We start from the raw sequence: 14,187 nt of genomic DNA on the forward strand, positions 1-14,187 counted from the left end.
TTTAGTCTGTACGCTACAGTAATTACGAACCGACTACCTCAGACGCAAGCTTTGCTAGAGATGCAGGGTTTGGCTTAAGCAAACGTTGCACGGAATTTGCGAGACCGAGCGTGTAGAAACGCACGCACGGACGAATGTGTCCCGTGCGTCGCACGGACTAGGCACCCCGCGGTCGCGGCCCCTGCTTTCCTCCTCGCCCATCAGCAGAGCTACTGCTCGCTGTGATCTCGGGGCCGGAACCTATCGGCGCTCCGAGGAACGAGATCGCACTTCCTCTCTCCACGGGGTCCGAGCTGTAGCGCACGCCGGGAACGACGCACACCGCAGCGATTCACGAGCGTGCGAACCGGGGAACCCTGCGCGTTGATCACCGACGCGTCTGCATCCCGCGGAGACCTCGTTTCACTCGCTGCCACCCTTTTTCGGGAGCCTTTCGAGTTTACTTGAAACCTCAACGGCGCCGTGTGTTTTCCTGTTCCTGGCAAAAGCCTTGCTCTTCGAGGCTCTCGAGTTTACTCGAAACGTCAACGGGACTGCGCGTTTCGAGTTCCTGGCCGCCGCCGCTTCGCGCCAACTGCGAGCTCGGCTTGGCGCACGAAAGGCCGCCGCTTCCTGACTGACCTCATTAACGGCGAAGGGCAGCGCGCCCGAGACCCCGAGGATCGCACACCGCGCGGTGCATCGCGGCGTGCAGAGACAGTGCAAAAGTGCGAGCAGCGAAAAGGACAAGCGTGAGCCCTCCCGCTGTTAAGGTAGAGGTATACAGGCGTGTGTGTGCGTGTGCGTGCGTGCGCGCGCGTGTGACGACGAACAGCGCAGAAGCGAAGAAGGGATAGGACAGCGAATCGTCTTCGTCTCGTCTCGTGACGAGCGGCACTGCCACGGCCAGCTTGGGCAAGAACATCGGTAGGCTAACAGGAAGCGACTGTCGCGCCTGTATTCTTTTGCGAGAAGCCGCCGTGGGACACTTCGCGACGGCTTTTCTGCTGCGAAGTCCGCTGTCATTCTTTCGCATCGTGAGGCCGCCGGATCTCTTGGCGGCAGCTTGCGGCGAGACTCGCTCGCCGAGGCCGGGACTCTGCGAAGCACCCGTGAGGAAACTCCTGTGCTCCCTGCTGCTCATCAGCCACCGGTCCTAGCCTTCCGACAGCCAAACTGGAGCGTGCTCTCCAAGGTTCGACGAGCGACGCCGCACGTTCAGACATGGTTTATGTGAGTACGGAAATTTATTCGCATTTTCTGAGTCGGTTTATGCAAAAATCGTCTAAAGGCCAAGTGCTGCGCCATTTCACATTGGCCGAATTGTTTATAAATGAGCATACATACTATTAGAGCAGTCTTGGCAAAGCTGCAGGGCTGGTAATTTCCAGGTTTTCTTTCTAACAGCCTTTAAAGCGCAGCCAAGCAGACAACACGTACTCCTGGTTGTTGGAAGATATGACGTAAATCCCAGCTCGTCACCTCCGAGATATTTCGGCGCACAGCCCGATCTCGGAGGCCACGCCGAGGCGCCGCGCTGGTTCTCAACGTTCAGGGTGACGCGTCCTTTCCGGCGAGCCGTAACGGCGGCGTTTTATTCATTTTCGGTAACAAACACGTCTATTCTTGCGAGCTTCTAGAGATTCATCCGCCCACATTTTGCATGGAGGCTATCTTATATGTACGCTATCTGGAAACTATAGGCTGTTTATGCGGTCCGAAATTTCGCTGCAGGGAAGTTAAGCTAGATGTGTCAGTGCAAACCAGCGTTTAAATTATGACTTTCACCCACATTGAACGTTCATTTGTTGTATTCCTCCACTTTCCTTCTAAGTCGTGAGTCCTTGGTACGACATAGTCATACTACCCCTTGCGATTAAAAAGAAAGGAAAACAAAAATAAGCTACGGTTGAATCTGTAACAATGTTTTTAAGCAGATTTATTGTACGCAGCCTTTAATCGATTAACTTCGACCAGTTATGCTTAAATAACAGGTCAATTATTCGGCACTGGTGGTCGCACGCGTGGAAGAAGGCAAATGTGTACACATTGTAGTTTTTATTTTTTATTTTAATGCGGTGATGCGATGAAACGCTACGGTGCAGCTGGTGGCGTTCGCGAGAGAGTTCACTATTGCATGCCTCACTGCCAGCTCTTCGGGGAAGCGGTTTTCTTTGTTTCACATTTTGAGTGCGTTGTCAGCGAGCATAGATATATAACTGCGTGCACTCAACGCGCTAAATTTACAGGCACGTGCACGGGAAATTTTGAGAGGCGTAGACTTGGCGCGTTCTAGCCAGTTGGCTTCAACTGATTAACGTATTCAAGTTATCATATATATTAAAGAGATATCAGCAGTGTTGGCATAGTGGCTTCGGCGTTGCGCATCTAAGCCTGAGGGGACAGGATCGAATCCAGGACACGGAGGCCACATTTCGATGGGGACGAAATGTAAAAAACGCTCGTGTATCGTGCATTGAGTGCACGTTAAAGAACCCCAGGTGGTCAAAATTAATCCGGAGTCCACCACTACACGGCGTGTCTCATAATCATATCGTAGTTTGGGTGTGTAAAACCCCTGAATTTTAGTTTTAAAACTATTAAAGAGTTGTGTATTTAATACAAAATCTAATCAATTAGACGTCCTGCCCTGTTTGCAAACTGGCTGTTTGCTGACTATGCTGAGTACAAAGAGCGCGAAAAACCGGGCGGACACAAGATAGACGACAGGACGAGCGCTTCTGTCGCCTATCGTATCCCGTCGTCAATCTTGTCAGCGCCTTGTTTTTCGCGTTTTGTACATAGCATGAATGGGATCCAACCAGACCAACTTGCTGTGTTACTTGTTTCCCTAGTTGGAGAGCTCAGGAAGCTACGCGGTGCTAGAGTTATTTCAAACCCTGTCCAGTGCACGGTAAAGCCTCTGTCAAAAATTAGCAGCTTACGATATTGTAAAAGAATCCGCGCGTTACTTTTTACAGAAACATCCGTTTCATTCTTAGAAAATTTTTAAATATCACCCGCAGACTTTATGAGACGTTTCTTTATGGCTGTACAGTTATATACATATAGCAATCTTATTCGTTTTTCCTCTCTGTTCATTCCAAAGCTTAAGAATTAATTGCGAGGCTTTCTTACATATTTCGTAAGAAATTATGCGCAATATACACGGAACTAACTGACTGCATATGCAAGCATTTTAGTGAACAAACACGTTGTTTCGCACTGGACCTACTGTAGCGGAGACAGGCCCGTCACGTCAAGCCACTTGACCAGAATATGTGTGGTATTGACACAAAGTCGCGAAATGCATTCGTAATATAAAAGGTGACACGAGCTTCAACAAACAAACAAACAAACAAACAAACAAACAAACAAACAAACAAACAAACAGACAGACAGACAGACGCAAACAAACAAACAAACTAGCTAACTAACTATCTAATTAACTAACCGACTAACTACCTAATTAAGAAATAAACAGACAAATTACACAACAAGAACAGAATAAGCTCACACAGTGAAAAATTAGATACTTTTGTTTGAGGGCGCTTTCCGAAGAGCAAGGCTACACAGCGCCGCAGCCATTCTTCTCTCTCGATAGGGCAAACGTGACACGGACAGATTTCGTATTTGGTATTGATATAAATCATTACGAGAACGGTACTCCCAAAAGACCAAGTGGCGCTGCAATGCAGGAAAGTGTGAAAGAGTTTGCTTCAAGGCCCTCTCAAGTTTCACCTATACAGCTGGCTGCCATGCCGTTCACTGCAGCATCTCCGTCGAAACACGACCAGTGCAACCCGCGTGTCGGAGCTTCGGGGTTGACAGATCCCGCTGGAAGCCTCAGGGCTCGAACGCTGCGGAACACGAAGACGTGACATTCCTACGTCGGCACGATTGCTGTGTTATAAATGCGGTCACCCCCGGTGCGATTTTTTCCCTCCTCCTCCTCCTCCGGTGCGCTTAAGTCCGGGTCGCCCAGCTGTGCGCCGATTCTGCTGTGAGGTTTGATTTGACTTCGCAGGCGGCAGAGTCTGAGTTCGGGGACGAGGAACACCAATGTTGAAAGGGCTGGCTGCACAATTAGGGCTGAAAGATACTAACGACAGAAAAATATGGAAATAAATAAATTCACGAGCGATACTTTAGGTACACCATCGTAATAATAATAATTATTATTATTATTATTATTATTATTATTATTATTATTATTATTATTATTATTATTATTATTAATATTATTATTACTATTATTATTAGTCGCAAAGAAAGCGTCCCGCATCGGCGTCAAAATTCTGGTTAATACTCCTAGATTAGCAGATATATTACTGTTATAATAACCATAAAAAAAAGGGGGGGGGTATAGTTGGTGTGTACGCCTAATAACTGTGGTGACTGTACCTTTTCAGTTTCAGCGAGCAGCCCTGTTCAATGCGTGTGTTTGTTGCCTCCGATACATGACGTGCCAGCCTCGCATTGTCAGCGCTTTTGACCAAGGAGAAATTGCGCTTCCATTGCATCCAAAAATTTTGCCTCTGACGTCGTGGAACTTGTGACGTTTTCGCTGCGGCCCTATTGTTTTTCGAGGCCTTTCATCTCGGTGCCTCTAAACGAATGACCAAATCCGAGCGTTCATGATAAACTTTCGCGTCCTCAAGTGGAACCCATTATAACTCTCCTTATGGCCGCAAACATAAAGGTTGCCGAGCGCTCTTTTACTGCTTGACTTAGGCGATGGAATGCACGTTCCCTCAAGAATGCTGCTACAGTTCGGCCACGGGCCCACGGCGTTGACAAGTCCGAGACTGAAATTACACTCGGCGTGGTGGGAGGGGCGATTTGCCGACGTGTAAAAGAGGAGCATTACGGCCGTTGAGCGGAAGGAAGCGCAGCTGCTGCAACAAAACGGCGACCGCCCCTGAACGAGTTTCACTCGCTGGCTCGCTTACGTCGTTATCATGTGTACACACTAAGACCAACCGTCGTCGCCGCCGTAAACGCACACACACGCGCGCGCTGCCCCGGCAGCCCACCGGAAGAGCCCTTTTGATCGCCGGAAATGAAGCACCGGAGGAGATGGTGCTTCCGTTCGGACTGCAGCCTGCTTCTGCCAGCGTTCTTGCTTGCTTTTTTTTTTTTGTCTCTTCGTAGCTTGTTTCCGCTAAACGCCCCGTATGCAACGTAACGGCCGCCACGCTTGCCACCTCATCCGTGGACACAGCGGGTGTACCGCTGGCCGACCAGTGTGGGGTTCCCTCGCCAGGTTACGCTTTCGCTTTCCGCTTATAACTGTTCGAAACAGGCGATGCGGTATTGCGCCGTCCGGCAAATGTGTTTGGGCTTCTTTCGCTCTTGTTAGTGAAGCGAAGCCGCAGTGCAGCCGTCGCTGCAACGTCCCTCGGGCGGCAAGTTGTGGTCCGCAGCATCCGTCGCCAACCGCCGCAGCGGCGGACGTAAACGTGGTCGGAACCACCCACCTTTCTGCCTCTCGCCCAGCGAACAAGCCCGCACACACACAGAGGACAACAAAGAAACAGACAAACAAAGAAAAGGCATGTGTAGTAATATGCATGCCAGAAGCACGAGATGCTTGCTTTCGGTCCTGTGGTCTGAGTTGCCTGTATTTCTGTCAACCTATAATTAACGGCTGAACTATACCTGGCCATTTCCCAAACGAGGCGCTAAGAAATGCGAAGTAGGAGGAACAGGAAACAACAATGTTTAATTAATTATAGATTACAGGGCTTAAGAAAGCGTTTATGCTGCGTAAAAATAATCTTTCTATAACTTTATCGGCATTTATCTGGGCTGCAGCACATGTCCTGCAATTATCGCAGAAACTCCTCTTCCTTTGAATTCACTCGTAATGTTAGCACTGTCATCTAGCTCTGTGCTTTCGATAGAAAATTACGAACTCTAAGTATAGACGCATCGCGTAAGAGCTAGCTGACGCCATTACTTTCCTTCAGTTCCATCGAGGAGTGGTAGTATAATCATCATGCCTGTACAGGCGACGCCAACGGATTAAACGTGATGTGTTGAAATGAATGTGAGAGGACACCAACACTCGTAGAGAAAACGCTCGTACAGCGAAGACGCTGCTTCTGCTATGAATTTGTTTATAAAAAGCCCTGCACCGCTGTACTTTAATGCTGCTGATTCACCGGCAACTTGTAGCAACACTTCGATTATTTGTATACTAAATAATTCATAGTGCGGACACTGACTATCTTTGTGCACGGATTCCTATATAGGTACGACAATGTCCGCGAGTAATGCGCAGATCGTCGGCGCGCCGTTGCAAATGCTTACTATGACTGCGGCTCGTTATAAGCGGGCTTCACTGCAGTATCCTAGCTACAGTCGACTGACAAAATTTTAAGGTCTGAACGAAGCTACTCACAATATTTTACGAACCCATGTTACTTATAGAGTTGGCTGTACCGCGCATATGGCCCCAACACAGGCACGTAAACCACCCTTCGTCAACCTCTCTGAAAAAAAAAAAAAAAGAAAAAGAAAGAAACAGGTGAATCAACGAATGAACGGAGTGAGACAGAAGACGGGTATTTTACTGCGAGCAGAGGTTACGAGTTGGGAAACTGCGGTTATCAGGCGGGAAGACAGGGTTTCTTCACATGATCATGTGAGAGCCTCTAAACTTATCGAGGAGTGAGGTTCGCACAACAGCTGTTGAAGCCACTGAATTCTGGAGACCCACTTTTCCTCGCGGAACAAGCGGATGCACGCCCAACCCTCCTTTTACTTAGCACTCTGCCGACAGGTCAAAACAAGCTGCTTGCTTGCGAAGACACAAAGGCTGCGGCCAACGGCCACGGCCCGTCGGCTGCTCGACATATAGGGGCGCCTCTCCGCCGCAGACGCCAGTGTCCAGAGACCTACATTACACGCAGCAAGGTGTGGGCCCCGAATGTGGGTCGCCGGCCGTTCCACTTTCGGCCGCGCGGCATCGTCAAACCGGCCAAGGAGGAAGGGGGAAGGAAAACAGTGCAACACCCCAAAGAAGCGGCCGAGAGAATTAGACGCGGGGCGGTGAGAAGAAACGAGTGAGAGAGTTTGGGGGAGGGGGGATGCACCACGAGGAGCAGTCCACCGTTTAGCGAGAGAATAGACGACGATACCGAACTTCTCGCGAGAGAGGACCACCTCGCCAAGAAAAGGGCCGGCGCGTGCAGAGGACTGGGCAAGGGGCGAGGGCCGACAACAAAAGGTGGCGGATAGAGGGGGGGAGTGTTTCGCGAAGACGGAAGTGGAACAGGCAGCAGTGCACATCAAGATGACGCGCGCGCGCGCGCTCTGCGAGGGCGCAGGATGGGGCTCGCGCGGCAAAGCACCCCCCTCGTCCGGCGGCGCGCGCTCGTCTCCCGCGACAGCTGTTTCTCGCTGTGGCGGCGGCTGCAACCACGTGACGTGGACAGGTGGCCCGGACGCGGGCTGCCGCCGCTGCCAGGAGCGAAAACGACGCGCCAGCTGCCCCGGGCGGAAACCAACCGCGGGTAGACGGCCGCCGGGGGGACGCCGCACACCTTTGCCGGGAGGGGGGGGGGGGGGGGGGGGTGGCAGGGATGAAGGAGAGGAGCTCCTAGTGCAAAGAAGAAAGGAAACGAGGACGGCAGAGGAAATAGCGCAGACCGAGAGAAAGGAAACGAGGGGAGAGAGGAGGAAAAAACGGGAAAGGGGACTGTGAAGCATGGTTGCGGCCCAAACGAGAGCATCGGAGGCAGTAGTGGCCTCAGACCCGTGGTTGGATGCGGAGCGACTCGTTTCGGAGCTGCGTCGCGGTCTTGGTGTCGGAGGTACAGCTATCGGAGTGCTGCGGACGTGATACGTGCGGATCGGGGTCCAGAGCAGACTCTGTGTAACTGATTTCCTGAAACGACGTGCGGACTCGGAAGCCCTGGAACTAAACTGACATATTGTTGCACTGAAGACATCAGCTTCATAAGCCAGCTCCAGACCACCCAGAACGCCGATACCGACTGGACTTCGAAAGAAGCTACGTGGAAGCAGCATCAGTCGATTACCCCGGAATGTACGACGTCCAAGTTCACAAGCCTTGCGCAGTGCTGGTAAGTACGCTCCCAGCTGTAGTCCCCAACGGTGTCATCCGCCAACGTTGTCAAGATAGAATGTCAGCTACCCTAGGAGTGATGTACGCGATCCTGCGAACAGCTCCTATACAGGACTGCTGCTCCGCAAAAGCGCGGGAAAAGCGCACCGATAATTACGGGGCGCCCCTATCTGCTTCCGTATAAACATGCCAATGCCACCGGAAGTCGTTCATCATGCGCCGCGCGATAACCGCTGCAGTTGACAAGGCGCACAGGCACTCTCGGCTTTAAAAGCATTCAGACCTCGTCAACGATGTTTCTACGACTGCAGCTCAGCTTTGCGTTTTAAATTGCCATCTGCGTGCCCCTTTTAGAGCTTCGACGACAGGTGAAGTGTTGACAGAAAAGACATGCGCTGCACGGTTCTGTCAGCTCGTTACCTCTGAAAGAGATTCCGTAAGCAGAATTTTCTTTCATCGTGCCCAACTACTTGTACGTAGTCCCTTGAAGTCGTGGTAGCATCCACTGCGCACCGGTAAGCCAAAAACGTCAGTAGCCCGATGAGTGGCAACTATTACGCTATTCGCTCAATCATTTAAGCTGGCAGCAATATCGGGAGCCATGCAGTGCTTATGGACCAGCGGTGTCGCCAAGAGACTAAATATACTCGCTGTCTATGTTTGCTGCCCTCAGTGGAAAGCTGCATCATGCTGGTCACACTTAAGAGTTAACAGTTACACACTTCAAACCAAGCTCCTAATAATGTATGCAGGGATATCCAGCGATCTCGCGACACCCGATGTCTGTGAACTTGTCTCTCCGATAGAACAGTAAATAGACCGTAGAAGTCCCTGTGCGCCGGCCCCGTTGCCGCGTGGTTGAAGTGGCGCTTACCTGATGCTGCTCGTTGTTTTTCGTTATTGCGCCGTATTCGTGTAATAGCCACATGGCGGAAGAAACGATCGTGGGACTCTGTCCACGGAATACTTGTACGAAGAACAGGGTGATGCTGCGCTGCTGATGGGTTTCTGCGACAGCGTATGGTAGACTACGTATAGAGAATTCTGATGTACGCTCGTGTGCAAAACTATACGGCGGCTGTGTAAGACGACTTGGTGGGCAGGAGGAATTTCATAGTCGCGCGGTATTGTAATTAGCAAAATCTTTTTATTAGTATTCATATTCGTAAAACCACCCTACCTGCAGCAGGTTGTTGCCAACATCACACACGCATATTTCTAACGCAGTGGGAATATGAACGCGTTATGGCTAAACCTGCATGGGTAGGTGGAAACTAGAACCGACCCATTTTGAGAAACGCCTTTCACGGCGGGCAATTACGTCCTTGCAGAATTAGTGATGCTGTCGAAGGCACTACAAGTATGCAATGTGACAAAATCGAAGCCTTGACCAATACGCCGCTTTTGGAATTATGGACGGAAGGTATCGAAACGAATTATCTTCCTTTTGTCGGTGCGCAGGAATCGTACCAGACGATGAGTCCGAGCTCGTGGTTCGGTCCGGCAGCGGGCTCCCCTGAGCAGCAGGCTTCCCCGGCCTCCACGTGTCGGGGACTGTACGCTCTAACAGTCCGCTGGCAACCCCCCGTACCCAGAGGGGAAGCGCCCCGTCATCGAAAAGACAGCGCAGCACTTCCAAAAGGTGAGCAGCGCGGTACATGTTTGCGTCACGACTATTACCAGTTGGTGAATATCACCAGTATGTGGTGTCTAGCTGCATTCCACACGGGCAAATGAACGTAAAATGGATGACAACAAGAGTACCATACGACACTGACAAACGGCGCTGAGCAAGCGAAACTTCATTGCCAGTAAAACTGTTGGTAAGAGAAAATTTCAGCCAATCCTCAAGCTGGATATATAGTTAGCGAAGGCGGCCGGCCAATGGCAAATAGCACTTACGAGCGAAAAGCTCTGCGAATTCAGCGCCTGGTGTATGTTAAAAATTGAAATTAAATTATGGAGTTTTACGTGCCAAAACCACGATCTGATTATTAGGCACGCCGTAGTGGGGGCTAGGAAATTAGGACCACCTGGGGTTCTTTAAGGTGCACCTAAATCTATCCCTTTGATGTAAGTGTTCAAGAACATAAATTAAGGGACATGTGCACTTTAACCGAACACGTGAAGGGTGGGAAAGACGACCAGCAAACTGGGTACCAACTGAACGTAAACTTCGGAGGCGGGTACTATAGCCGGGCGGTGCTATAAAGGTTAGGAAATTCGCTGAGATAAAGAAGGTCATCATTGGTTCGATACAGGGTCGCTGAGCCATTTTCATCGAAGCTTGTGGCGCACCGCAGCGGTATACCTGATAACAACGCCGCCCGGTTTTACACGTAACGTTGCTGTGGGAAAGCAGACCTCTTGATGAACGCCTCTACAGAAACGTTATTGACTACAGAAAAAGGCCACCAGTAAATCACGTGACATGTTGCTACGTCGTTTTAACCACATAGGTTAGTATACCCCACCAACCCGATCGCGTGCATCACGCTTTGCAGCATTCGTTGTCCAGCGTGACGTACACGTCTCGTGCGAAGAAATTAACGAAGATGCGCCTTGAAATCTCGGTAAGCTGTTGGGAGAGGCGCCAGCCTTCGTGGACTGTCAAACCGAATATCAGCTGCTTAGTTTAACTGCGGATTAACATGAATCGCTGCCTTTCATGGTCATCGGTGCATTTCGAGTTTCACGTTCCCTATTCTTAGAAACGCTACTGGAACTGCAGCTATACGGAGGTTCTTCGCGGTGTTTGAGAAGCCACGGCTAAGGCATTGTGCATTAGTAAAAGGTGCGTCCTTATACATAGTTAGAGGCCTGTGCGTCATGCTTATACGTGCGAGCAGCTAGTGCTATCTTGCACCACCTTAGCCTCAGAAATTTGCTTTGTGTGGACATTTAAAACGTTAGCAACGTCGCTGCGAATAACTTGAAGTTGAGCACACAGATGATAACATTCCGCGCGAACATCACGCATTCCATCCATTTTTTCGTACGCTACAAATCGTAGCAGTGCAGCGTCAATTTCTCGTGACAGAACGGCATATGATCGCATGTGCTTTGGAACTAAGGCTAACATAATGAACGTGTTCCTACCGGTTACATGTCACGACTCGCACTTACAATTAACGCGGACGTCTGCTTGTATAACTTGTGCAGACCACGTAGGCGAATATTCAAAACGGGAAACACAGCTAAAAAACAGAGCGAAAAATGAGACACGAATGAGCAGGCAGAACAAGAAGATGTCCTGTCACCAGTGTCCTGTCCGCTCTTGTCCCATTTCTAGCGCGTTTTTCCATCAGGAAGCCGTGCCAACGAGCTAAATTCAGACGCTTTTCAAAATTTCCACGGTACGTGGGGGCCTCTGCCTCCGTTAAAAAGAAGCTTAACCTTTTTCGCGGTCGCGCTCTTTCGCTTCCGCCAGCTTAGCTTCAAAGAAAGGCGGCAGATGGCGATGCATGTATCGAGGGACTGTACAACAAATCAGATTGGCGCGAGTCTCAAATCATGCGACCTACGGGATGTAGTTCAAGTGCCGTATTAAGACAAGGCCATTGCTTTGTTGACAGGACGTGAAGTGCTCGATAAACCCAAGTGCTTCACAAAGGCACAAAGATTAAAGTCTTGCGCTTCGAGGGTAATTTTACATCCCCTGAAACCAAACTAGTAGCGTTTGTAGTGAACACAACAGAGAAGAACATTTTACAGCTCTTGTATGCCTTGACATTCTGTGCCAACAAAATTTTAGTAGTAAAATGTACAATTTAGGAGTACAGTTAGTCCGTTGTCCCTTACAGGTTGCCAATCGGCCTAATGACAGCTACATAGTTTTGGTTATTATCTCCAATGTTTCTTCACCATTCATTGCTGCCCCCCCCCCCCCTCCCACGAAAAGAAAGAAAAAAGAAAGCCAAGAGCGATCTAGCAGATTTCTTTCGTTTTTAAAATTGAGGTGCAGCAATTAGCAACAGACTCTTTAGTCACCTTTTAGGTCCGCACTCCTGTTGCCGGGACAGACATTGAGCGACATTTTCTCATAGTTTCTCACAACTCCGTTTTGTCGTAGAGACAGCTCTTCCTATCGCAAGCATTACGTTTTGCTTTAATACAAGGTCAGTTCTAGCGTGGCGATAGAAATAAAAAATGCCGCGGCAAGATGACAGGCTCACAAGACGAGTACTATTTACCGTATGGTGCACGACTTTGTCATTTCCTTTCTTTGAATAGAACAAAAAAGAAATGTTCTTAATGGCGCACCCAATCCTTAAAAATGTTTTCCCAATCCCTTTACCCCCAGATCCGCGCCAGTGGAGCCGGGAGGACGTAGCCGTCTGGCTCGTGCACGTCATGGACCAGCACCGCCTGCCCGCCGTCTCCACCGACCGCTTCCTGATGAACGGCAAAGCACTTTGCCTCATGACCATGGAGATGTTCGTGCAGCGCGTACCCCTCGGTGGAAAACTGCTCTACAAGGACTTTCAGCTCAGGCTCAGCAACGTGCTCTACAACTGACGCCGTGGCACTTGGCACTGTGAAATCTGACCGCGCGCAACTTCTGCAGTCACGGACCACGGGCCACTCGTACATAAGCACCAAACAATGCCATCTGCTCGCAGCACCTGCGATGACTCCGGCTTAACTCATCTGACGCAAGTGTCCAGGAGAGACGAAGGCAACAAACAGCTATCCATGATGTCGTCAGGAACTGAATATAAGGGTGCAAGAGGACGATACCGGCAGAGGGCTCACCATGATGTCATGGACTAGTGTCAGCTCTCCAAGACGCATCGTCAAACGCATTCGGCCTGTGACCTGCGTTTAAACTTCAATTTTCAACCCACCCATTTCCAGAGTTGCATGTGTTCACATCGAGGTCCTTTCCGGTCCTCCTCCTAGTCAAGCTACTGTGGACAATCTAGTGGACTTTATCCGACCGTCAATTGTTATAGTGACACGACAAGAGTGACAGAGGCCGGTGTTTGAGCCACGTGTGAATAGGAGACTTTCATATGTATACTAATAGTTAGCCAGCTATCATTAGCATTGTTGCTCGTAGTTATCTATCACCTCAGGGGTGCTCATCGTTGTCTTGAATGTTTTGATATACCGTCCTGGTGAAGACGTTCTAAAAAGGTCTGCTCAACAGAGGAACCACATGTGTGATACTGTGTGATCAGCGCATGTTGATATAGTGCTGCTTCTGAGGCCCCTATAGTTTCTCTGTAAATACATGATTACAAAGAAAGCGCCAAATAAAACAACAGACGAAGGAAGGAGACACGAGACAACCACGTTGTCTCCCTTGTCTCTCCAACCTCCTTCCTTCGTCTGCTGTTTTATTTGGCGCCTTCTTTGTAATCATGTATAACCAACTCGCCCACCAGCACGTGCTCAGTGTAAATACATATGGTGAGGTTCGCGCGAAAGTCGTGAGAAAGAGTTCCTTCAATCATCGTGGATATATGCGTTGGTACTTTTGTAAAAGTGACAACTCGCAGTACACAGATATATAAATGTGTTTAAATAGAAGCACCTGCAACCGCATCTTCTCACCTCCTTCACAATACCTCATAACCGCATTAAACGTCTTCGACAGCTCCCAATGCCTCCTGTGTCCTTACTGAAAAACTAAACGTCGGCCGAAGGTAGCCGAAGAAGACAATGATTAGTCGGATTACCCGATAACAGGGCAATCGTTCCAGAAGTTATGCTTCTGCCTATAGCTGCTGACATTGTTGAAAGTAACGGCACGCCATGACTGAATTGACCTACTTTAAGACAAAATTCAGGCGACGCGCATATCATGCAGGTGTGGAAAAGAACGATGGTAGCACCATCCTGCATTACTGAACCGGTTGGTTCAAACACGATGCAACCACCGTGTCACCATCCCGTGAACTTGCATGTAGGCACAGCTTAAACTTATTCCAAATTGTCTTTTCGACATTGTTCTTTTACGCTAAATTATTCCTTCGCCGCTCCTTTATTGGAAACATCTCACTGATTCCGATTGGCAATTGCTGTCCTAATTCAAACAAATTATGGAGTGTAACAGTGCATAACATTTACCAGAAAACGTACTATTTCAAGTTGAAGGCCTAGTAATT

At 49.5% G+C, this 14,187-nt stretch overlaps 1 protein-coding gene across 2 annotated transcripts; it reads left to right on the forward strand.

Moving 5' to 3' along the window:
- Positions 1-268: 268 nt before the first annotated feature.
- edl (ETS-domain lacking) lies at positions 269-13,683 on the forward strand. 2 transcript variants are annotated; one of them, XM_050178999.3, is made up of 3 exons: positions 269-1,212; positions 9,536-9,716; positions 12,378-13,683. In XM_050178999.3, exons 1-3 carry the CDS (start codon positions 1,204-1,206, stop codon positions 12,590-12,592), a joined length of 405 nt encoding a protein of 134 aa, XP_050034956.1. In that variant the 5' UTR covers positions 269-1,203; the 3' UTR covers positions 12,593-13,683. The 2 variants fall into 2 exon arrangements, with proteins under 2 accessions (XP_050034956.1, XP_050034955.1); XM_050178998.3 differs by lacking the exon at positions 269-1,212 and adding an exon at positions 7,558-8,072.
- Positions 13,684-14,187: the final 504 nt, after the last annotated feature.

Source organism: Dermacentor andersoni, chromosome 5 (assembly GCF_023375885.2).
Source record: "Dermacentor andersoni chromosome 5, qqDerAnde1_hic_scaffold, whole genome shotgun sequence".
In the NCBI taxonomy this organism is placed as follows: domain Eukaryota; kingdom Metazoa; phylum Arthropoda; class Arachnida; order Ixodida; family Ixodidae; genus Dermacentor; species Dermacentor andersoni.